Here is a 23,985-nt window from a genome sequence, read left to right on the forward strand (position 1 = left end):
CCGGTGCTGGTCTGCAGATCGGATGCTACGAACGATCCGGTTGATGCGGGGATGACACCAAAATCATCACCTTGAGAACCCTCTAGCCTCAAGCCTCTGATACAATACAACATATCGTTCGGGGAAATCTTAAAATGACTTGGTATCATGACCAAACTTAATTTTACAATAACGCCGCCCAAAAAGACCCCGGACAGGGCAAGATGCCTTGCTCTCGTCTATCCAGACACCCATCACGACTAGCAACTCGTAGTCTAGTAGCCCGACCACCCCATACATTAAGCCATAGGCTTTTCCATCGGCTTGATGACACCTTGCTTGATCATCACGCGTGGCTTGGTTGCATTTTGGAAAGTCTCCTTGGTAGACCACTCGGGGCCGATGGGCAGACGGAGCGATCTCTCGTACTGCTGCTTCGTTTCGAAGGGGTGAGGCAGCTGCGTGGCCATGTACTTGGTGTTCTAGACAATAAAACAGCAGGCGTTAGCTCATCATGCACAGAATAAGAATCACACGCGCTAGAGCCCGACTGATCGTCGTTCTTACCTTCTTGACCCGTTTCTCGTTGATGATGACCCGGGAGAGCTTGGCATCCTTCCGGTCTTCCGGCTTCACGCCCTCGACCTTGGTGAGGAACCGTTTCTGGCGCTTTTGCTGTTTCTTGCTGATGCCATCACCGGCCCAGCTACCCCAGCCGGGGAGGGTGTTGTCAATCACTTGATCATCTTCCTCCTTGATGGTGTCGAATTTCTCTTGCTCAAAGTCTTGCACAACTTCATCGCCCGCAAAGGCCCTCTTCACCAGATCATGATTCTTGAGAAGCACTGGCACGCTCTCCTCCTCGTCGCTATCGTACATCTCGGCATCAGCCTTCTTTTTGCTAGGTGCCGATGCCTTTTGGGCTTGGGCTTTGGGTGCACTCTTTGATTTACCGCTCTTGGCAGTCGCATCATCTAGCGTGATGTCAACGGTCTGCTGTGAATCGTTCACGGTGGCGCGACGGTTATTGCGGTTCGTCTGCACGAGCCACGGATTCTCCTCCTCAGCAGCATCTTGTTCTTCTTCGACTTCCTTTTGAGGACGACCACGTGGCTTATTTTGGGAGACTGTCGGTCCCTTCTTCGTGGGACGGTCAACAACAATGTCGACTTCTTGCTCTGCCTCTTGTCCGTCCTCATCATCAGAGCCTGGTGCCTCTTCGAACTCATTTCGAGGCAGCTTCGCTTTGGTTTCCTTTGCTGTCTTCGCCTCCTCCTTCTTGTGGCCAAATTTCCGGCGACCGACTTCGGATTCGGCTTCAGACTGCGATTCTTCACCGTGGAGCTCCCGGTTGAGACGTCGAATCTCAGCATCATTCTCTGCTTTACGTGCAGCGTCCGCATTCTGCATGAACTTCATCGAAAGGAGCTTGGCATGCGGACCCATCATTTCGGTGTTAGCATCATCGTCACCTTCCAGTTGGCTAAGCTTCTGGCGGATCTTGCGCTTCTCAGCATCCGACCCAGCCTCTTCATCCCATGGGTCCTCATCTTCGGACTCGGAACTGGACGAGCCAAGGTAGTCTTCATCGCCGTTGGTGACACGCTTTCCCTCGATCCTCTTCCGCAGTTCTTCCTCCCGCAAGGCCAGATCTTGTGTGCCACGTCGAGCGTCCTCATCCCAAGCGGTCCGACCAGTCTGCTTCAGGCTCTTCGCCCACTTGCTCTCCTTGTGCTTCGAACCCATTCGGGCCTCTGCTCTCAGACGATCATTCTTTTCCTTCTCTTCCTCATCCAGGTCCACGCCGGCTTCCAGGAGAGCCTGTCGTTCCTGCTGCTCAAGCCTCTCTCTCTCCTTGCGGTGCACACGACGGTACGACTTGCTCTTAATCTTCTTGATACGCTTGGCGCGCACTTCCTCCCGGAAGAGCAAATCACGACGCTTACGTAGTTCCGCCCTGCGAGCCCTGATCTCCTCAATAGGCAGTTTCCGCGCCTGGAGTTCTTCAAACTCCTGCACCTGTTCTTCTGCCGACTTTCCATTGTTTTCAACCAGTCCGCTCTCCTGAAGAATGTTTTGAATAGTGCTTTCAAGATCCGTTCGTGGCTCAGCAGCGCCCATCCGGTGCGTCTGATTTGCTTCGGGGTCAGGCAAAGGGAACATAAGGTGATCGGCTCGGCGATTCGCCTTGACAGTCTCCAGCCAGCGGTCCAGAGTCTCTTTGCTCTTCTCATATGCGGCCGCTCGGTCCAGCCGATCCTGTTGGCGCTTTGCAAGAGGTGCATCCAGCTTCCCAGGAACACCGGACGTCTTCTTGTTTGAGGTTGTAGCAGCGTCGACATGCTTGAGGGAACTCTTCAAGCGAGAATCTGTAATAGATGGCAAAAGGTCGGCAATGGTGAGTTTCCGCGTAGAAGTCAGACCAAACTCCGTAGGGGCCCCGTGTTCCTGTTTACCACCTGTCTTTCGAGCCGTCTTCGTAGTACCCTCGGTGTTCATAGCATTGACAAAGCTCTGTAGCTTGGAAAGACCATGCTCATCCACTTCATCTTCATCCATGTCGTCTCCTGATAATGGCAGTTCGTCGTCATTGTCGTCAGACTCGCTGTCCTCGCTTTCGGAGTCGTATTCTTCTGATTCATCGCTTTCAGCCGATTGCTTGGACTTGGACTTGGCCTTCTTGGCCTTTTCCTCTTCCTCCTCTTTCATGTTCATATCCCAAGCCGTAGTCAGGTCTATCGCATCCTCTCCCAGATCATCCTCATCGTCTTCGAGATCATCCTCTTCCTCGGACACTTCAGCGTCCTCGGACAAGTTGATTTCGCGGGTGCGCTTCTTGCGTTCCGGGGCCTTCTGCTTCGGTTTGTTTTTCATCGTAGAACTGCCGCGAAACGTGAAGCCCTCGAACCTCTCCTCATCACTGGAACCCATGGCTTCGTCACTGTCCACCTCGCTGTCATCGTCACTGCCGACTTCACCAATCCTCCACCGGTGTCCTTCGCCATCGCTACCAGCATTCGAGTCCATTTCCGACCCCTCATCGTCTTGGGTGCGACGGCGCTTGCTGTAATCGGGGCCGTCCGAGTCGTCGTCGGCATCTCGAGCGTTGTGTCGCTTGCGTTTGAACGGTTCGTCCTGCTTGCCTAGACGAGTGCGCTTAACTCCCAACTTTCCGGGATTCTCGCTCTCAGCGATAGCAAATGCATTCAGATATTTTCCGGACTTCTTGTTCGCGGGTGCGGGCTTCTTCGACTTCTGCAGGGACTGGTCCCGGTCCTTAGGACCGCGCATTTGTGTTTGCCTGCGAGGCATGATGGGCGTGTGTCGCAGCTCCTAGGCTGTGAATTAAACAAACCAATATTTATTCAGACAAACCCCAGAAGATAAAATGAAAGAGAATATAAAAAAAAAACAGCTTATATGGCGACAACGCACCGCAAGAAGTTGTCGAGATGCAGCCGTTGATATTTTTTACTTTTCCGATGCGGACCACGAAAAAAGTTCTTGGCGGGGCCCGGAGCTTACTCCTCTCTAGCGCCGCCCAGAAAGAGCCTTCCTATCGACTCTTCCCCGAACATCTTGTCCAACGCTCCGTCTTGTTACCTCCGCAACCCACCGACCGTCAATTGCCTTCCTGCCTGCCCACCATGTTCAAGCCCTCGCAGCCCATGATGGCGCGCTTGCGCCTAACCACGAAACAGGTCCTCGGTGGCTACTACAAGGGTAACCGGACCGGATCGATGGGTTACTTTGCGAAGAACGGGTCATATGTGATTGATTGGAAAAAAGTCCGCACGTTCGTTGTGCCTGACAACTTGGATCAGTTCAAGGTGGGATTATACCTTGCTATATTGTTCAATTGATGATTTTTAAATACTGATATGCATATGTCCGATACAGTTGACCCCCTTCGTGACCAAGCGTATGCCTCCCACGAAATCCAAGTACACGAAAGAAGTCGAGAAGCACGGACGTATCGTCACCCTTGAGCGGGCTTTCAGCGGACAGGATTACCTTGATATGTGGGCATCGGACAACGGTCAGGAAGTTCTGGAACAGGAGCGTCTGGACTCTGAGGCAGCAGCGGAATTGGCATCGACTACTCAGCCTGCTCGTCAATAATTGACATTCTCGTCGTTGCACTTCTCGAGGGAACAGACATTCGGATATTTCGGACATGATGAGGCATATCATACATACCCCCCCTTCGTCTATGCGCAGTCTAGCGGTTACATCAGGCATGAAATGAAGCGGCGCCGGAATTGAGTCGCGGTTGTTCTAGTGGTGTTGCTCTTTGAGGAGCGGTCACTGAGGTTGATCGGCCTCTGCATGCTTGATTCGCCGGTTCGGCTTGCATAGACTGTATTCTATGTACAGTAGCTGTGGGATTTGATGTTGAGGGCACAGTTTTATACAGGGCTACCTAGGTATCAAGCGATTGAGAAGGCAGGGCGTGTCGTCTGGGTCTTACTTTGCTTGGTACATGTATTGGTTCGCGGCGCATCTCTGGGTTTTTCATTGCATATTAGCAAACGGTTTAGATTTCACCAATTACAGGTTTCATGAAGTTCGAAAATGCTAGTATAATTTGTGCTAGGCTTGCCGTGCAGTGTTCGCTGAATTCTAGAACTCTTTTCCTACAGTCTGAAATGTGGAGGCATGCGTAATAAGGTGGGTTTGGTGATACAAGCTGAGATATACGTTAGATCGAGCCTAGTATAATCGGGGAGAAGCCTAGTAGAATAGCACCCTTTGAATAGCCAAAGCTCTCAATATCGCACAGTCTACGATTTTCTGACCTAGTAATAGCAACTGTTACTTTCACTCCGGGTTTCTATCACCTTGACATTGCTATTGGTTATGTATTATTTAATTACTATTTATTGAGAATGGGCTTATGCTTCCGGGTAATAGCAGGCAATCACTATATGATGATACCAGTAGCTTTAACGGTTATAGTAATGACCACTGAGGACTAAGCTTTTGTCAGCTGTCTGTGATGAAGGAGTCCGCATTGATGGCATGAACCACTAGTAGGATCATAATGATCAGAAGTACTAGTACTAGTTACTGTTAGTGGTACCGCCTAATATATATATCGTTACGAGGACTAGTACTAGCTGGCTGAGTCCTAGCTACAGTGAAGATGAGAAGGATACTCCTCGCTTATAACCTATCAATACCTATTGAAACGATAACAACAAATAAATCTTCTAGGAGTAATCGTTCAGTTCTCAGCATGCAAGTGAAGAGTTCCAGCATCATCTAGATAGAGCAATCGGGCCATTATTAAGCGTGATATCGGTGGCGTGGCGACAAGGTGGGTGGCAATAAGCATATTTGGTGGTAAACGGTGCGTGGCCGTAAAGGCAATCAGCGGCGATCCCGGACTGCGTGCAGGACGAGACAGCAAAGACAGCTGCCATGCTCAATCCATCCTCCACCCACCTCCGCTTCACTGCGTGTTTAGGCTGCTCATCCGTGGGCTGCGGCATGGAGACGCTTGACTAATGCTGTTCATGTCTACAGTGACCTTCACATTTATCCGTCCGAGTCTTGTCGACAGACTCTAATCTCACCGTGATCGTCTAGACGAAGCTATGTTCCAGTCATTTACGGGGAACTCCCGCCGTCCACGGCAGGTTAACCTCGGGGGCCGCAATACGAACCCTTTCGCCGCATACCCCTCCGGTCGACAAAACCCTCACGGCGCAGGCCCCCAGAATACCCTTGCGATCGCCCAACAGGAACGGCTTGCGAGACAACAGGAAAGAGAGCGTTTGACCGCGAGCCGCCTCGTTCAACGGACGTGGAGGGGTTATCGGAGTCGGAAGATAACGCGCAGGACGTGGCGCACCGAGTGGGATACCACGGAGAAGCAGAAGCAGGGCAAAGATGATCTCCTTTCCTTTGAGATACTCGCCCAGCAGTCTGACGTTGTTTTGCAACCATCCCTCCGATACGGAACAGCTGCCGACTGCTTATCACAGCTTCGTTTGCTGGTCCAGTTTCTGGAACCGTGGGACAGTGGAGATGTTGCCCGGCTGGTATACTTCTCCGAGGCTTTCCAGAGGACGTTGCATGAAGTCCCCTCAATCGCGACCGAAGGGGAATGGACCACGCCGCTGAAGAAACTGGCAAGCTTGACTCTCCGCGTCCTGCGGTCAGTGACGTCGCCAGCGGTGCCGGTGTTTGCGGTTCAACATCTCCTTCAGCTTCTCGTATTTCTCACGGGGCTGATACCGAAGCACATGGCACGACTGGCCAAAGAGTACTACTCGGTCATGGTGATTCTCACAACAGACTTTGAATCGATATCCATAAAGTATAAGCTGTCCAGGGATAATCTTATTGAGAGTGTGCTCGCATTGCTTCGACCCATTACGTCCGAAACACTTACGGCCTACGAGTGGTTTGCGAAAAGTTATCTGACCATCCCCAATCTCCCAGAATATATTGGAAGTTTGGACGGGTTAGCAAACAACATCAATTATAAGTTGCTGACCTCTGCCTTGGGACCGCTACAAACGCTGTTCGGAGACCGACCTAAGAGCGCAGAAGACGTGGATGCCCGTCTTTGGCTGCTCGCTTACTTTATCTTCTTCCACCGTTGCGCTCTGGGAGGCCAGACAGGTCGTCCGGCGCCAGAACCCGGTTTTGTGAAGGTGGTGTCGGAGCTGCTGAACTCTACCGCTGTGCATATATCTCGACGCCTAGAATCCGAAGACTCTAATGACTACGATGAGACCCCCGAACAGACGCCACTGCACCCGTTCATCAAGGAGCAGCTAGTTAGCCTTGTGAATCAGAGTAATATTACGGGGCTTCTCTCTCAGCTACACACTACACATCTCTCTCAGGGTGAACTGGCAGATGCTCAATCGGATGCATCTAAAGAAGCCAAGATTCTTGCAACATATGCTTTGACGCTGCTGAGAGTATTTCCTCGCCGGGGTGATGACATCCGGATGTGGTTGTATTTGGGATCGGCAACTTCGAGTGACCAGCCGACAGGCCAGCCAGGCTCTAGAATACCTGCCATCAAATATTTCTGGCAAGCATCCAAGGCCAGTAGGATATTCGCTGCTATTAGTCAAGATTCGACGAAAGTGTTGCCGCTGCTAAAACCAGCCGAGGAAGCGCAGGGCACGAGTAATCCGAGCATATCCCAAATGGAAAGGGATGAAGAATGGACGATCATACTTCTGTTCCTCGAGCTCTATACCTTTGTCTTGAAAGTAATGGATGACGAGGAGTTCTTTTCCAGCGAGTCCTCCTTCACCGCTTCCTCGAACACTCGAGTTTCCTGGACCAAGGAGAGCGCTCTTCCACTGAAAGACATCAAGGAGATGACGATATTTCTCAAGAACCTGGGTTTCACACTGTACTGGAATTCAGCGGATCTGAGCGAAAAAGAACAGACTCAAGACACTGGTGGCATTCGAAGTTACTTTAGCTCATCTGCAGCGCCACTGGACACTATCGCAAGCGTGAGGGACATTGAATTGAAAAACAAAGAGAAGGGACTGCCCGGCGTCACGGGAATTCCGCTCGACTACTTCAAGGGTCTTGTCACAGGCCTCTTGCGGATGATCCATGAGCGGGATTCGCGGCGGAAGTTCCTCCCAGATGGGCACTGGTTGATGACAAGCCGCTTCGACATGGAAGGCTTCATTCCTGCCGTTGTAGCAGAGGAAGAGAATAGGCACCAGCTCCAGGATGAGGATGAGGAGGAGGAACAGGATGATTTAATGACCGATGCTTACTTCGAGCCTTCCCCAGGTCTGATCGGTACTGGCCGTGCTCAACAGACACGTCGTATTGAGGCACTGCGACGTCGCCAACAACAGGCCGCTCGCAGGAAGCAGCTGGAGGCCGTGGCCCCGAGAATGGAGATTCTCCGCAACATGCCTTTCTTCATACCTTTTCCGACGAGAGTTCAGATCTTCCGCGAATTCATCTATCGAGATCAAATGCGCCGAAGGCAGGGGTACATTGACCCCGATGCCTGGCGCATGTCTGTGGCGCAGGCCTCAATGGGCCGCCTGATCGATGGGCGTCCAGCTGTACAAGATATATTGAGCCGACATCATGCCAACATCAGACGCGAGAGCATCTTCAAGGACGCATTTGATGAGTTCTACGAGCTGGGGGATGGGTTGAAGGAGCCCATTCAGATCACGTTCATTGACAAGTTCAACACAACGGAAGCTGGTATTGATGGTGGCGGTGTCACCAAAGAGTTTCTCACGAGCGTGACTAGTGAAGCGTTCAAATCGACAAGTGATCTGAATCTCTTCGAAGAGAACGATCAGCACCTGCTCTATCCAAACCCTGCTGCAGTTGAGCAGCGGCGAGAGTTTCTGAGACAGCTCGGCTTTGTTGAGAACACTGCGGAGTGGAACGAAAACGTCCGTGATCTACTTAGGCGCTATGAATTCTTAGGCCGCATTATTGGAAAGTGTATGTACGAAGGGATTCTGGTAGATGTTAACTTTGCCCCATTCTTCCTGCTGAAGTGGGCTTTGACGGGTGGCACGGGTTCGGCCCAGCGCGAGACAGCTTACCGCGCCAACCTGAACGATCTGAAAGATCTGGACCAGGGGCTGTACCAAGGATTGGTGAGTGAGACGTATTGCTTTCCGACACTGTGCTAGCCGCTAACCGATGCTGCAGTTGCAACTGAAGAACTATCCTGGCGATGTGGAGGACTTTTCGTTGAACTTCACCGTCACCGACACGATACCGCTTCCCGACGGGGGTAATCGTACGACTACCCGGGACCTGAAGAGCCACGGATCTGACATTCCTGTTACGAATCAGAATCGGTTGGTTTATATCTCTTACATTGCCCGCTACCGGCTCCAAGTCCAGCCTGCTCTGCAGACCAACGCTTTTCTCCAAGGCCTGGGACAAATCATCCAGCCCTCGTGGCTGTCGATGTTCAACCAGACCGAGCTGCAGACCCTTGTGAGTGGCGATTCAGGAGACATCGACGTGGCCGATTTGCGACGCAACACGCTTTACGGAGGAGTATACACGATCGGGGATGACAAAGAAGAGCACCCCACCGTCAAGCTGTTCTGGGAAGTGATGGAGAAGATGTCCAACGAAGAAAGACAGAAAGTGCTTCGATTTGTGACGTCGACGCCCCGGGCGCCTTTATTAGGTTTCAGCCATCTCAACCCGCGATTCAGCATTCGAGACTCGAGTGAAGATCAAGAACGACTTCCTAGTACGAGCACCTGCGTGAATCTTCTCAAGCTTCCCCGGTATACCAACGCTGCTATCCTTCGGGAGAAGCTTTTGTATGCGGTCAACTCTGGAGCTGGATTTGATCTGAGCTAAGAAGAGGAGGGGTTGGGGGGGGGGGGGGTGGAAGGGTTTTGCTTGACACGGATCGGTCAATGCAATTATACGTGCAGCACATTTAGTGATTAATCATGAGTAGCATAGCTGAGGCGTCCTGGTGATCCATGTGTCTTGTTCTTGTTCTGTTGATGTGGTTGTTGGTGCCGCGTTTCATTGTCTCTTTTTTCCCGAGGATGGAGTGCTATTTTGAGCTCGAGTCTTAGTATCTACACTTGCTTTCGTCTCGGGGCTTTGTTCATATTGCGAGGGGTAGCTTCGACCAACTAGATAGATAGCTTTCTTTCATCAATATTTCTTCGAGACTGGTTCGCTTTGTCAGAAGATCCTCTGTTAATTGAAGGCCCGGCCTCTCCACACACACACTGTGGCTGCCGTTCCAAGCTCCTGTGCCAATGAAACGCCAATGAAACCATGAGTTAATGAATGAATGGATGATGGTGATATTATTGATTGTTTGCCTGATGGTGGCCTAGCCCCGTTTTAATGCCTGAGGCATCAGTAACTTCAGAATCCTTCAAACTGTTAGTTTGGTTTATTTTACTTTTTTTTTTTTTTTTTTGCCGCTCGAGCTTAAAACCCGAAAGGGAATCCACCATTCCGTGAAGCGCCGTTCAAGCGGCGAGGACCATAACCTATTTAGGTTTAGCGCCACCTGCCGACCCAAAGAGAGCAGAGGAAAAATTTATCGTTTTGAGTTTTTTTCAGATAAAAAAAAAGGAAAAAAAAAAAAAGGCAGGCAGAATTTCAGACAGACAGTCACAGTCAGTCAGAAAAGAAGGTCTTTTTCGGGGCGAGTTTCATTCTTCGCCGTCTCTTCTCTTTCCTCCTCCATCCGCTCTTCTTCCTTCTTTCTTCCTTCCCCCAAAAAATCCATAAAATCCTTCTCTGCTGTCTATCCCCAGCATCCTTTTCTCTTCTTCCTCCTTTTTCATATCTCCCTTTTTCGAAAACCCCTCGAAAAAAAAATCTCTCAAAAAAAACCGGAAAAAAGAACAAAAAAACCAAAGTAAATACTCCCTCCTTGTCTTCCATCAAAATTTCGTGTTCGTGTTGGGGCCCTACTGTGACTTTTTCCCACTGTCTCCGAAAAGTTGTGCGGTGTGTGTGTGTGTGTGTGTGGGCGCGCGTGTGTTTTGTGCGTGCATCTGGAAGTTTTCCCTCAACCGCATATTCTTCATCCCTCGTGATCGTCTCTTTCGCTTCACTTCCTCAACCTTCTTTCATAATAGCGGCCGTTGTTGTGACGGTCTTTGCCGGTGTCTGAATTGAGGTTGTACTTTTCCTGCGTGGATCATCATCTGCCACCACCATCCCCCCTCTTGTTGACCTTCCCTTGCCTGGCTCTATCACGGCGATAGTGTGACCGCCTGGGAAGGAAATCCCCGTCTCCATCAGACAAGCCCACACACTGCCTCTGTTTTTATCTTATCCCCTTGCTCCATCTCCTGCTGTCATCACTAGTCTCATATTCTTTGTCTTGCGATTGTTCTCGTTCATTGTAGCTTGAGTGCTTTGTTCCAATCCTACAATTTGGTCGCCTGTGTGCAGCTTGTTCTTCTCCCCCTCCTTACATTCTCGTATCTATTGCCCATCGACACTCTGCTAACATCTTGACTTCTTGTCCAACAGTAACACCACAAAAATGTCTGCCGACGTCTCTACCACCCCCGCTGCCGAGAACGTCAACGGCGCCGCTGAGGCCAGCCCTGCTGCTGCTGCCCCCAGTGCCACCACCCCCGAGGTCACTGCCGTTGAGAACGCTACTCCGGCTCCCGCTGCCAACCAGCCTCACTCGGCTTCCCTCTATGTCGGTGAACTCGACCCCTCCGTGACGGAGGCCATGCTCTACGAGCTCTTCTCTTCCATCGGCCAGGTTGCCTCTATCCGTGTCTGCCGTGATGCCGTCACCAGACGTTCCCTCGGATACGCCTACGTTAACTACAACAACACCGCCGATGGTGAGCGTGCTCTGGAAGACCTCAACTACACTCTGATCAAGGGCAAGCCCTGCCGTATCATGTGGTCCCAGCGTGACCCCGCTCTCCGCAAGACTGGCCAGGGCAACGTCTTCATCAAGAACCTGGACAGCGCCATTGACAACAAGGCTCTTCACGACACCTTCGCTGCCTTCGGCAACATCCTCAGCTGCAAGGTCGCTCAGGATGAGTTCGGCAACTCCAAGGGATACGGTTTCGTTCACTACGAGACTGCTGAGGCTGCCAACAACGCCATCAAGCACGTCAACGGCATGCTGCTGAACGACAAGAAGGTCTTCGTCGGCCACCACATCTCCAAGAAGGACCGCCAGAGCAAGTTCGAGGAGATGAAGGCCAACTTCACCAACGTCTATATCAAGAACTTGGACTCTGAGATCGATGACGATGAGTTCCGTAAGATGTTCGAGAAGTACGGTGAGATCACCTCCGCCACCCTCAGCCGTGACCAGGAGGGCAAGAGCCGTGGATTCGGTTTCGTCAACTTCTCCACCCACGACAGCGCGCAGGCCGCCGTCGAGGAGATGAACGACAAGGAGATCCGTGGCCAGAAGCTCTACGTCGGTCGTGCCCAGAAGAAGCACGAGCGTGAGGAGGAGCTGCGCAAGCAGTACGAGGCTGCCCGCATGGAGAAGGCGTCCAAGTACCAGGGTGTCAACCTCTACGTGAAGAACTTGACCGACGACATTGATGATGAGAAGCTCCGTGAGCTCTTCGGACCTTACGGCACCATCACCTCTGCCAAGGTTATGCGCGACACCAACCCCGAGCGCAGCCAGTCTCCCGAATCTGCTGGTAAGGAGAAGGAGGCTGACAAGGAGAGCGACAAGGAGGCCACCCCCGAGGCTGAGAAGACCGAGGAGAAGCCCAGCGAGTCCTCCGAGGAGAAGGACAAGGAGGCCAAGAAGTCCGACAAGAAGCCCTTCGGTAAGAGCAAGGGTTTCGGTTTCGTCTGCTTCAGCAGCCCCGATGAGGCTTCCAAGGCTGTGACCGAGATGAACCAGAGAATGGTCAACGGCAAGCCCCTCTACGTCGCCCTTGCTCAGCGCAAGGATGTCCGCCGCAGTCAGCTCGAGGCCAGCATCCAGGCTCGCAACACCATCAGACAACAGCAGGCCGCCGCTGCCGCTGGTATGCCCCAGCCTTACATGCAGCCCGCTGTCTTCTACGGCCCCGGCCAGCAGGGTTTCATCCCTGGTGGTCAGCGCGGCATGGCCTTCCCCCCTCAGCCCGGTATGGTGATGGGTATCCCCGGTGGACGCCCCGGCCAGTACCCCGGTCCCTTCCCCGGCCAGCAGGGTGGTCGCGGCATGGCCCCCAACCAGCAGATTCCTCCCAACTTTGCTCAGGGTATCCCCATGGGCATGCAGGGCCCTGGTGGCATCCCTAACGGCATGGGTTACCCCCAGATGGCTCAGGTGCAGTTCGGTCGCGGCGCTGGTGGCCGTGGTCAGGTCCCCGGAATGCCCATGGGTCAGGGTATGCGTGGCGGTCCCGGTTACGGCCAGGGCCGTGGTGGTGTTCCTGTCCAGCAGGGTCAGATGCGCCCTGGCCAGGGTGGTCGTGGTCAGAACGCTGCTCAGCCCGCTGGTCCTCAGGAAGGTGCCGCCGCTACCGGTCTTACCGCTCAGACTCTCGGTGCCGCTCCCCCGGCCCAGCAGAAGCAGATGCTCGGCGAGGCTCTCTACCCCAAGATCCAGGCCCAGCAGCCTGAGCTGGCTGGTAAGATCACTGGTATGCTTCTGGAGATGGACAACACCGAGTTGCTCAGCCTGTGAGTTTTTCTTCCCCCTTCTGCTCCATTGACTGTCAGTCCTAGTTGCTAATATATTTTCTTGCAGGCTTGAGGACGAGGAAGCCCTTCGCGCCAAGGTCGACGAGGCCCTTAGCGTTTACGATGAGTACATGAAGAACAAGGGCACCGAGTCCGAGGCTCCTGCCGCTGAGGCCCCCAAGCCCGAGGCGGAGAAGGAGGCCTCGACCGAGGAGAACAAGGCGTAAATTCGCGTCTCCATCTCCCGCGCCGGTGGTTTGATTTGAGCAGTCTGCCATGTCCGAATTTTGACTCCCACCTATTTTTGATGACCTCTTCTACCTCTTTTACTCGAATTAACGATTTCACCTATTATTTCTCTCCTATCCGACACATCCTTTCCATTTTACCCACCCCCTAACCCTTTCCACTTTTTTTTTTTTACACCTCTCTTCTCCTTCCCTCCTGGTCCTGATATCCCTCGGTTCCCAAAAGTTCTTTGTTAGTGGTGTCATCGGCCCATGATTAGCGAGCGACATCACCTTTACCGGATCTCTCGTCTCTTTTTTCTTTCTCCTACTTCCTCTTGAATAACGTTTTGCGGGTTCTTCTTCCCTGGCAATGTTATGATGCACGTGATGCAAGAGGGTGTTGGGCGAAGAAAGGCGGGCCAATTCTGGGAACGGAGATGAAAAGTTGTTCCGATGCCATGATTCCCTTATTTCATGTCACGAGAGGGAGGAAGTTGTGACGTCTTTTCTCTTCCTATCCCCAACCATACTACCTACCTCGTATCCTACGATATGACACGAGTGTAATATAGACTTATGACTTCCTCACGGGATCTTTCTTACGTATTATACGTAATATGTAGACATTTGTTTCATCTGTAGGTGTAATCACCGGTATTGTACATAGTCTCCGTACCTCGTCATATCCATTAGCATCATCCATGCAGATCCCATCCCCGAGTTATATACCAACAGTACCATGGTGCAATATATACAGTAAGTACCCAGCGCCCTCAAAAAGAAGGATACTGCTGCCCAAACATATCCGCCAAATCATCAAAATTACTCCCCTCAAGCAGATCCACGATCCCGAAATCAAACTCCCCCACCACATCTCCATTATTATCATTATTATTAGCACTCACTCCCTCAGCAGCGAATAACCTATCTTCGTGAGACAGGAGTACATGACCGCCACTAGTATAAGCAGGTTCATGCAGACCAGATGATGTTGCTGCAGCTGCAGCTATTGCAGCAGTAGGAGTTCTTTTCCTTCCTGCTCGTCCTCTTGTGTATTCTTCATCATCCAAGTTGCTTGTAGGTAGTGAGTTAATGGGAGTGAAGAAGGCGCTTTGGTGAGGATGATCTACTGCTACTACTTTTCGTCGTTTGTTGGGCGATGATGAGGAGGATGGGTCAGTGGTAGTTTCGTGGATAGTTCGAGATAGCAGGGAAAGCGCCCTGTGGCAGTGTTTGGCTGCTTCCCATTGCGTGGACATGGTGTGCAGGATTGTGAGACATTTGGTGATCTCTCTGTTTGGCACGTTAGTGGGGTGGGTAGGTAGGTAGGTTGGTGGGGTGTGGGGTGCATGCAGGTTAGGGGTTTTGTGAGACAGTTGGGCAGGAAGAAGAGGGGACGGGGGAAAGGCAACGTACTGAGCTCCCTTGGATAGGACGTATTGACGAAGTTGGCATGCAAATGCAAGGACGAGACCTGACATCCAGGCAGCAGAGAGGAAACCGGGCCAGAAGAATGATTGGCCGCTTTCCTGCTGCGTCGTTAGAGCGGAGATAATCTCCCTTGCGGCGTTGATGCAGGTTTGGAGCCCGGAGCAGAAATCGGGGGTGGATGGGCTTAGGGAGAGGGAGGGACGGTTGATGAGGAGGATGAGATGTTGATAGAGGACGGTGAAGAAGGGGGCGAAGTTGAATGCGGTTGTTGCTGCTGCTGCTGTTGATGGGGATGATGGGTGTTGGTCGGTGGATGATTGTTGTTGCTGTTGTTGGCCCTGGAGTGTCTCAATGGAGAGATTGTTCCACCATTTGTGAACGTCTGTGATGAGGAATAGCACGGAGCTGCGTCGGACGGAGCGCACAGTAATAGACTTGTGGAAGAGCTCGAGGGCTCGTCCTGTCAAGGTTCCGGATTCGACGTAGCTTGCAAAGGCCAGTTCGCGGCGGCTTTTCTGGGCTTCTTCGGCTGAAGAGCTACTGTGGGCAGATAAAACATGTGGTGAGGTGTTTTCAATGTGTTGGTTGTTTGTAAGCTGGGTACGGTGCTCCCTTTGCTCCGCATACGAAGTAGATCGGACAAAGTGAGACCTATTGTACATTCCCGGAATATGGATTTCAGAACCATTGGGTGAACAGACATCGATATCCGAGTCTTGCACACCCAAGGGCAGCCCAAGTGCCTGGCTCAGATATCGGTCAATGGCGTATGCACACCAGAAGATCCTCTTGCGCAGCTGTCTGTCGTGAGTCGTAAGCTCCTTGTATCGGTATGGACAGCGATGGAGACCAGCATGCAGCATGGAACGGAGCATGCAGCCACCTACGGTGGAGGCTGTCCGGAGGGACATCCTTGCAACCAAGTATAGTTGGCAAGCAAGAAGTGCCTGCAAGGACAACATATCATGCTTACTAGTTAGCGTCCCAAGGATAGAATGCATGTTGCTGGGTGATTCAATTCGAGACCCTAATGGAAGCTGGATATCTGGATGAACAGAATTGGCCAAATTGAATATACACTGGAAGATTGCTGTCCAGCAAACATGTCGGTGATCCGCCATTTGAGCATTACGGACTGACTCCTGGCGATCTTCTGAATAGAGCCCCTCCATGGCTTGCAGGAACGTAGGACCATGTAGAAAAGGGAACAAAGGATGCCATACTTTGAAGTACATCATCATGAGTTCCCGGGCTGTATCAAGCGGCGGAGCATTCCCCAAGACTGCTGCCATCGCGGGATCATATGCCCAGTGGCATGGAAACTGGTCATCTTGTAATGTAACCGGGGAAGGTTTCTGCGAGGCATCACTGCCCACCAGGGTATCCTCCGGCTGTGGGAAATCGTGAGCAGGCGATGAGCCGCTTGGATCTAAACTTTCGGAGAAAGCCCGCCGAACAGTATTGATGAAGTAGACGCCGCTGGAGCTGCCGACAAATTGGCTCTCATCCTTGGAATGCGCAGTTAAGGAACCAATCTCGGATGGGCCATTGGTAAGGTCCGAGGGCTCCATTCTGGCGAGATCATGGTGCTGCCGTCGCGGATAAAGAGAGAGCATGGAAGAGAAGATGACGCTGAAGTCAAGAATCTCGGACTGAATTGCGAGACGCAAATCCGGTGCCTGCTTAGTCATGGGCACAACACCACCATAACTAACCAACCACTTCTGATACTATGAATATCTTTTACTGGATATTGAGGAACTCTCTCTAGGGAAATTAGTTATTCAACAAGCCTGTAGCTAGCATGTAATTTCTCAATTGCCGGATGGTGAAATAATTACAAAATCTGGACGTCTAGTTATTGCTGGCAAATCTATAACTACTGCTTGCCGAATTGGGCCAAAACTGATCTTGTTCCACAAGATGAATGCTATTAGGAAAGTGTACCAGAGTGAGTGCTAGATTGGTGCATCGTCTATGGCGATGACTGGGTCATGACCTTGGTGCTACTAAATGGCAGTGGCCACACACCAGCAGTAGTGGTAGAGAAGGGGAAGCCAGGAGTTCAGTTGTAGTTAATCGGAAACAAGGCCGTGTCTCAATATTATGTTTCACATTACAATACAAGACGTTAGACTATAAGGCGATGGAATCTGGATATGGAGGGTTTCACTCGATGCTATGCGTGACAGGAAGAGTATCAATTCTATTTCATGTCCTTCCCAGTACCAACACACAAAGCAAGGAAACTCGGATGAAAAGAAGCCCCCCACCCCCAAAAAAGACCAAATGACCGTGTATTTGTTTATGATAAAGCCTACTGTTGTTCAATTTCCTTGCAAACTGCATCCACCACTCCCTGCGTATTTGCTGTACCCCCAAGATCCGGGGTCAAGATCCCAGCAGCGCACACCTTTTCGACACAGTCCATCAACTTTTTGGCAGCACCTTTCTCACCTAACCATGCTAGCATCTCCGCAGCGGACCAGAAGGTGGCCACCGGATTGGCCACGCCTTTTCCCATGATATCGAAAGCGCTTCCATGGACTGGCTCGAACAGTGAGGGATTCTTGCGGGTAGGGTCGAGGTTGCTGGATGGTGCCACCCCAATGGAACCAGCCAAACCAGCTGCAAGATCAGACAAAATGTCCATATGTAGATTGGTTCCCACAATAGTATCCAGCGAATCTGGTTTTGAGATCATGCGGAGGGTCATGGCGTCCACCAACATTTTGTCCCAGGTGACATCCGGGAAGTCTTTCGCAACCTCCTCAGCAACCTGGTCCCACAGAACCATTCCATGGCGCATGGCGTTACTCTTAGTGACGACGGTAAGGTGGTGACGTGGTCTCGAGCGTGCTGTTTCAAAAGCAAAGCGCATAATTCTTTCGACACCAACTCGTGTGAATATCGCCACCTCTGTCGCAGCTTCCCATGGCTGACCAGTGTGGCTGCGTCCGCCTTGACCACAATACTCCCCCTCGGAATTCTCTCGCACAAGGACCCAATCAATGCCATTCGCAGCCGTATTGAGAGGTGACTTGGTTCCGGGAAAGGTGCGTACAGGGCGGACGTTGGCATATAGCTGCAATGGACCGCGGAGGGCTAATAGCAGTCCCCATAAAGAGACATGGTCGGGTATGTCTAGATCAGTTAGTGCGTGCTTTGGAATTTATCGTTTGTCTTGCCAGGATCGAATAGCCGTACCTGGATGTCCTACAGAGCCAAACAAGCCTGCGTCGAATTTCCGCAGAGTGTCCAAGTAACCTTCAGATACGTACCGACCATGTTGCTTATAGTACTCAGTGCCCCATGGAAGATGCGTGAATTCAATGTTGAATGTGTTCAACGTCTGAGCGAGTTTGTTGACCACCTCGATAGTCGCACTCACTACTTCCTCGCCAATTCCGTCGCCCGGGATAGATGCGATGCGATAAGTAGGTTTTTCTGTAGCCATTATGTCTTTTCAAGATCAAAATACAGCAGTAGGATCTGAGGCTCAGAACGAATCTATGGATATCAGTATGAACCCCGCATCCTGATGCTCTATATACTTCCCCGCTTCGGCTGTTATTAAGGCTGAAGGTTTGTCCTAAGCTTGTTGTCATGATTTCGCCGCATAAAACGTTGCAGAGGCCGTGCCTTGTACTCTCGCATCTTGATGTGTACTATTAGCCAGTAATTTACACTCGTTGGCTTTTGAACATGGAGGTAGTATAGTATAGTTAGATGGATTGATGGATACTGCTGCGCTTATCTAATCGAGCCTATACCGGATTAGTTAGCGGCTACCTACCCTTACCGCACAGGCCGACTTCCTAGTGTGGTCTCCCATATGCCATTCTGTGTTGGACAGCCAGGCCTCAACCACCAACGTATATGATGTATAGATGCTGAGTAGATGAGAGGATGTGTCAGAGCAGGGTGATTGTTGATCCCTGGAGGACAGGCACAGGCACTGCTCAGGCAGGAAGCCACGCGTCGGCTAAGCGTTCAGCCGTGGGAGTCCCCACCGACCCTGCGCTTATCCCGAAGCGGCAACCACGATCGACCCGAGTTGCTTAGCCTTTCTATAACGCTTTCCCTCGAGGCCCTCTTAATCCTGCCCTCTGGCTGATACTGCGATGATCCCCGAGCGGAGCCGGTCGATATACTGCATACCTTACTGCATCACTCTTCGTCCAAACTATTAACCGGACAACAATGGTGCCTGCAAAGCCGAACAAGGTGTCTCGCATTACGGTGGCTTGTAATTCCTGCCGGTTCCGGAAACAGAAGGTGAGATGATCTTATTTCTTGTGATTCTTGTAATTTCTTTTCAAATCTAACAGTCTATGTGCTTCTAGTGCAGTGGGAATAAGTAAGTGGAAGGCTTTATATTCTCACTCCTATCTCTTGCTCACTGCAATCCAATCCGCAAGGCCGATTTGCACTCAATGCGACCAGCACAACCGGCCGTGCGACTGGCCCGAACAGTTGAAACGGTAAGCTACGCTAGCTGCTGGATCTAAAAAAGCGTCCCATTCTTACACCTCTTAGTGGCCCCGCAAAAGGTTACATAGAAGCCTTGGAACATCGTCTTCATGAAACAGAGAGTCTTCTTTTGAATCTACTCGCCCAGATTCCGGATTCTCAGCTCTCTGCCACTGTTCAGGGACGCCAAGATCGCTCAAGCAGGCATAGGAACAGCGGGAGTCCGCCACAAACGTACTCATCATCTTCCCGCCCCGGCAAGCGAGGCACCGACTATTGGAAGAAGTTTCCTCTACACACCGTTCAGGAAATCCGTGACTGGCAGAATGATTGTTTGAGCAATGGAGCAGATGGTTCGCCACGACACTCTTTGGGACCGGAAGTCGTTAAGCATTCTTCTGTCTCGCACTCTGAATACCAACCGGAGACTAGGTCTCCAAAAGACCAGGTGCCTGAGTTCTCGGGATATCGCGAACTGCCTACCCTACCAAGGATATATCAGATTGAGATACCGAACAGCCCGGCAGATGCCGGTTTGTCGCCGGCTAAAGTTGCATATAGCAACGAACTAGATGGTGAGGCCAGGGAGAACCGTCCGCGGATGGATCCTGTTTTCGAAGCGATACAGTATCAACGCGCTCGAGCGGAAGCGGTTCATGAGTTCTCTAATATACAGAAACCCAGTCTGTGGAGAGGTGCACCTTCTGTGAGCTTCCAACAACAATTTCTCTGGTAGTCCCATTAGGCAAGTGACATGCTAAGCGTACAAGAGTTCGACCGGCAATGAATTTGGGCAATCGCTGGGACCTCACATTGCTATGTTAGTCAAATGGTGTCATTACGAAGACTAGACATGTTATAAAGAAGGAAACTTTGGGGCTAGAAGAGGAACTATATGCTGTATATACAATGGCTTAGTCGTATCCACATTCTCTATCAAGAGCCAGACGAGTACAGTGTCAAGAGACAACCCTTCACCAGGTCTTGCATTGGATTGTCTTTGCAACTATACTTTTCAAGAATCCCATCTGGTTTAGCAAAGTACTGAATACGTAGTGTCAGCACTCACAGACGTTGGAAAATCGAGCACGATAAAAGCGAAGCCGAAGTATAAGACATCTTCTAGAATGAAGTGACCAATCTATTTGTTCAGGTCTCCAAAAATAATATTACAATGCGTAATCACAATTGAAGTAAAGTCAGACATTATAGTTCTCGTGATATGTTTCCCAATCGGGAAGCCATGAATCTAGCCGACCCGTCTCCATAACAGAAAAGCATACCAGCCACAGCATCCACTCCATCAAGAGCTTCCATTATGACTGTTGAGACATGAGCATCATCTACAGGGGTATGCGTTACACAATCGCTCAACATTTGGGATACTGCAAAGTATCTCAACTATCGCATGTCTTACATCGCCATGACGCCATCAACCATTCCATAGTTACTACCAGCTTGAAGTAACTTCGCCTCCGAATATACACAGTAGTACCATTATACCACTCACTCAATCAATCATCTCTTGTGGATCTAAAATTGAAATTGAATTTTGATCATACCATGTTCATAACTCATACGTTATGACCCATGATCTCATCATAACGCTCTTTGAACCTACGCTACTCTTTTGGTTACTTAAACCAACTACCATCCCTCAATCCAGTTTTTAACTATCCTCACTCGCAACCATCATCTTCTATTTCTACTTCCACTGAATTTCGCTCATCAGAAAGAACACATTTGTGCAACAAACCAACGGACCACTAAACAATCTAAAAAAAGAACTACACCAAAATGCCCTCCAAACCAGTCGCCTCTCCACCCCCTCAACCCAAAAAGGTCCACGGCGCTGTTCGCGATGACCTTCCCGTCGATGACTACGAGAATGCTTGGGAAGAAGAACAAGAGGAAGAAGAAGAACAACAACAGGAGGGAAGTGGTATCGCTTTCAACGCACCTAATGTCGCTGCCGCGAGGAGGATGAATACTGGTACGGCGCCGAATCCTGCTGAGGGGAGACATAAGGGGACGACGGGGTCGGTTAATCGGTCGAAGACGGGGCATTAATCTTCTCTCTTTCTCTATCGAGTATCTATTGTGTTGATGATATGTGTTTATGTGTATTATGTGTATGTTGACGGCATGAGTTAAATACTACATCTACAAGTTGAGAGAGAGAAAAAGAGAGAGTGTGTATGTATCATGGATCTAGTTTTGAATTCTTTATCCAGTCATCAACGTTATATACAACAATCAACAATCACAATCTCTATAAACAACCAATGCAAGATATGTGAAGCATCAAAAGAAAAAAGTGGTATAATAAATTTACAGCATAGGCTTCAGATCAGGAGAAACCTTGAAAGGAGCAGCAGTCTTGCTGCGAATCTCCTCAACGGTCACGCCCTCGGCGTACTCGGCCAGAGTCAGACCCTCGGTGGGGCTGACTTCGAAGACGGCCAGATCAGTGATGATCTTCCACACGCAGCGGGGGCCGGTCAGGGGGAAGCTGCACTCGGGGAGAATCTTGGGGTTGCCCTTCTTGTCGGTGTGTTCCTGTTTCATATTATATTAGTTTGAGGTTTCGCCAGGGAATGGATGGTGGTGACTTACCATGGTGACGACGACCTTGGTCTTCTCGGGGTTGGAAACGAGGTCCATGGCTCCGCCCATACCCTTGACCTTACCGGGAAGCATGAAGTTGGCGAGATCTGAAGTTTGGTTAGTATTGTTCTTTATAGGTTTGTTGTGAAAAGGGAATCTTACCTCCGTACTGGCTGACCTGGAGAGCACCAAGCATGGTCAGGTCAATGCGGCCAGAGCGGATCATACCGAAACTCTCGTGGGAACCGAAAACAGAAGCACCGCGACCCAGGGTGACGGTCTCCTTGCCGGGGTTGATCAAGTCGGGGTCCTCCTCACCGGGCTTGGGGTAGCCACCCAGACCCAGGATACCGTTCTCGGCCTGGAGGACGACCTCCACACCCTCCTCAACGTAGGCAGGAGCAATCAGGGGCATACCGATACCAAGGTTGACGTACATGCCGTCCTTGAATTCCTTGGCGGCACGCTTGACGATACGTTCACGACGGATAGTGGCCTCACCGGAACCTACAAGGAGCAAACCGTATTAGCAAATTGGCGCCATATACCTTAAAAACTTGTGGGGACTGAGTACTGACCAGCCTGGAGCATCTCGTTGGGGTCCTTGGCGAAAGTGAGCTTCTCGATCTTCTTCTCGCCGGTGCTCTGGATGACCTTGTTGACGTAGATGCCCTGGAGGTGGATGCTCTCGGGGTCAATCTCGCCAACTTCGACGATGTGATCGGCCTCGACGATGGTGTACTTGGCGTTCTTGGCCATGGCCTCGTTGAAGTTGTTCATAGACTTGCGGAATTGGCAGTTACCCAGCTTGTCGGCCTTGTGGACCTTAACCAGGGCGTAGTCACCGAAAATCGATTCTTCCAGGATGTACTTCTTTCCGTTGAATTCACGTTCTTCCTTGGGCTTGTTCTTGATAGCGACGCTACCGTCCTTGTTGTAACGCACGGGGAGTTCACCAGATTGTACTATACAATCGAGAGTAGTTAGTGTTTTTGAGTTCCGGGACGTCAATAGCCATTGTTGGAGTATGCGTACCAATTGTTCCGTAAGCAGCAGGGGTATAGAAGGCAGGGACACCAGCAGCACCAGCGGCACACTTTTCCGCAATGGTACCCTGGGGGGTCAATTCCAGAGAGAGGTCACCGCTGAGATACATTTTCTCGAAGACTTTGTTTTCACCGATAAAAGAGGCAATCATCTTGCTGATCTGCTTGCTTTCCAGCAGCTGGCCTATAATGATTGTCCGTTAGATCAAGTACAAACTGTGAATATCGTCCATTGACACTGAAGGTTAGACCAACCGAGAGCAACACCAGGCATTCCAGCATTGTTGGAGACGACAGTCAGATCCGTGATGTCCGGACGGTCACGCACGGCATCAATCAACGTAGTAGGGACACCAGCGAAACCGAAACCACCGACGAGAACGGTGGAAGAACCCTTCATATCCTTGATCGCTTCCTGAGCGGACGGGCATAGTTTATCGATTGCGCGCTTGGCAGTAGAGACGGAGAAATTCCGCCGCCAGATGGGGCGGAACACCGCAGGAACAGGCCGCGACATGGTTGTCGACCAGCCTTGACAATATAGAATTGAGATCTGCAGAGGAGTCAAAAACTGGGGAAAGAAAGAAAGAAAGAAAGAAAAGAAGAGAAAAAGCGAAGGAACGGACAACCCCGGCGATAAAAAGAAGCTCAGCCTAGGCCAGGCCGGCTCTGCAGCATCGCGTAGCTCGCCGTTCGGCTAGTGAACATCATCGCGCAGCCGACAAAAGCGATTATCCGCCGCCGACTTTCAGCAGCGCTTTGCCGCCTTCCGAAGCCGACCCCACTGCTTGACCGCTGGGATCGTATTGCCTCGTACGCGTGTGGGGGGGAGAAATGTTCTGCCTGCGGGGTGTCCGCGCCCCTTTGTTAATTCACCCCAGGTTCTTCCCCTCAATAGCACTATCAAAGGCACGAGATCGGAGCGGAATGGCCTTGTCAAACGTGCTCCGAATCCACCGGTATCCCCCAATGCACGGATTTGTGTTTTAGTCACTTTTTGCTTGCCAGTCAGTCGATCAAGGGTCCTCCAGCGGCGACGATTGATTAGATAAGCGCCCAATGGGGGGGATCCCGTCAGT

General features: G+C 51.1%; 8 protein-coding genes across 8 annotated transcripts; 4 read left to right on the plus strand and 4 right to left on the minus strand.

The window, feature by feature from the left end:
• Window positions 1–52: 52 nt before the first annotated feature.
• On the minus strand, window positions 53–3,437 carry ASPBRDRAFT_40390 (UTP14 family protein). Its single transcript, XM_067624340.1, has 2 exons — window positions 547–3,437; window positions 53–461 (listed from the first exon to the last, which is right to left on the minus strand). The coding sequence occupies exons 1-2, from the start codon at window positions 3,289–3,291 to the stop codon at window positions 279–281; spliced, it is 2,928 nt and encodes a 975-aa protein (XP_067482380.1). The 5' UTR covers window positions 3,292–3,437; the 3' UTR covers window positions 53–278.
• A 189-nt stretch (window positions 3,438–3,626) lies between these two features.
• On the plus strand, window positions 3,627–4,527 carry ASPBRDRAFT_205155 (mitochondrial 54S ribosomal protein mL41; the record flags this gene model as incomplete). The annotated part of the gene is made up of 2 exons (XM_067621730.1): window positions 3,627–3,809; window positions 3,880–4,527. 2 exons carry the CDS (start codon window positions 3,627–3,629, stop codon window positions 4,099–4,101), a joined length of 405 nt encoding a protein of 134 aa, XP_067482381.1. The 3' UTR covers window positions 4,102–4,527.
• An 886-nt stretch (window positions 4,528–5,413) lies between these two features.
• On the plus strand, window positions 5,414–9,367 carry ASPBRDRAFT_63672 (uncharacterized protein). The gene is made up of 2 exons (XM_067628430.1): window positions 5,414–8,600; window positions 8,656–9,367. Exons 1-2 carry the CDS (start codon window positions 5,580–5,582, stop codon window positions 9,325–9,327), a joined length of 3,693 nt encoding a protein of 1,230 aa, XP_067482382.1. The 5' UTR covers window positions 5,414–5,579; the 3' UTR covers window positions 9,328–9,367.
• A 1,105-nt stretch (window positions 9,368–10,472) lies between these two features.
• ASPBRDRAFT_477793 (uncharacterized protein) lies at window positions 10,473–10,831 on the minus strand. Its single transcript, XM_067625941.1, has one exon. It carries the CDS (start codon window positions 10,741–10,743, stop codon window positions 10,561–10,563), a length of 183 nt encoding a protein of 60 aa, XP_067482383.1. The 5' UTR covers window positions 10,744–10,831; the 3' UTR covers window positions 10,473–10,560.
• A 162-nt stretch (window positions 10,832–10,993) lies between these two features.
• On the plus strand, window positions 10,994–13,346 carry pab1 (polyadenylate-binding protein; the record flags this gene model as incomplete). Its single annotated transcript, XM_067617309.1, has 2 exons — window positions 10,994–13,119; window positions 13,187–13,346. The coding sequence occupies 2 exons, from the start codon at window positions 10,994–10,996 to the stop codon at window positions 13,344–13,346; spliced, it is 2,286 nt and encodes a 761-aa protein (XP_067482384.1).
• A 776-nt stretch (window positions 13,347–14,122) lies between these two features.
• On the minus strand, window positions 14,123–18,237 carry ASPBRDRAFT_53087 (uncharacterized protein; the record flags this gene model as incomplete). Its single annotated transcript, XM_067627003.1, has 4 exons — window positions 14,123–14,642; window positions 14,766–16,490; window positions 17,102–17,924; window positions 17,988–18,237. The coding sequence occupies 4 exons, from the start codon at window positions 18,235–18,237 to the stop codon at window positions 14,123–14,125; spliced, it is 3,318 nt and encodes a 1,105-aa protein (XP_067482385.1).
• Window positions 18,238–18,635: 398 nt separating this feature from the next.
• On the plus strand, window positions 18,636–20,273 carry ASPBRDRAFT_172832 (Zn(II)2Cys6 transcription factor domain-containing protein). The gene is made up of 4 exons (XM_067619734.1): window positions 18,636–19,058; window positions 19,127–19,140; window positions 19,202–19,264; window positions 19,320–20,273. Exons 1-4 carry the CDS (start codon window positions 18,984–18,986, stop codon window positions 19,987–19,989), a joined length of 822 nt encoding a protein of 273 aa, XP_067482386.1. The 5' UTR covers window positions 18,636–18,983; the 3' UTR covers window positions 19,990–20,273.
• Window positions 20,274–21,584: 1,311 nt separating this feature from the next.
• Window positions 21,585–23,423, minus strand: ASPBRDRAFT_119640 (3-oxoacid CoA-transferase; the record flags this gene model as incomplete). The annotated part of the gene is made up of 6 exons (XM_067617271.1): window positions 21,585–21,812; window positions 21,870–21,967; window positions 22,023–22,367; window positions 22,439–22,825; window positions 22,896–23,090; window positions 23,162–23,423. The coding sequence occupies 6 exons, from the start codon at window positions 23,421–23,423 to the stop codon at window positions 21,585–21,587; spliced, it is 1,515 nt and encodes a 504-aa protein (XP_067482387.1).
• Between the last annotated feature and the right edge of the window lie 562 nt (window positions 23,424–23,985).

Source organism: Aspergillus brasiliensis (genome assembly GCF_001889945.1).
Source record: "Aspergillus brasiliensis CBS 101740 unplaced genomic scaffold ASPBRscaffold_3, whole genome shotgun sequence".
Classification (NCBI taxonomy): Eukaryota; Fungi; Ascomycota; class Eurotiomycetes; order Eurotiales; family Aspergillaceae; genus Aspergillus; species Aspergillus brasiliensis.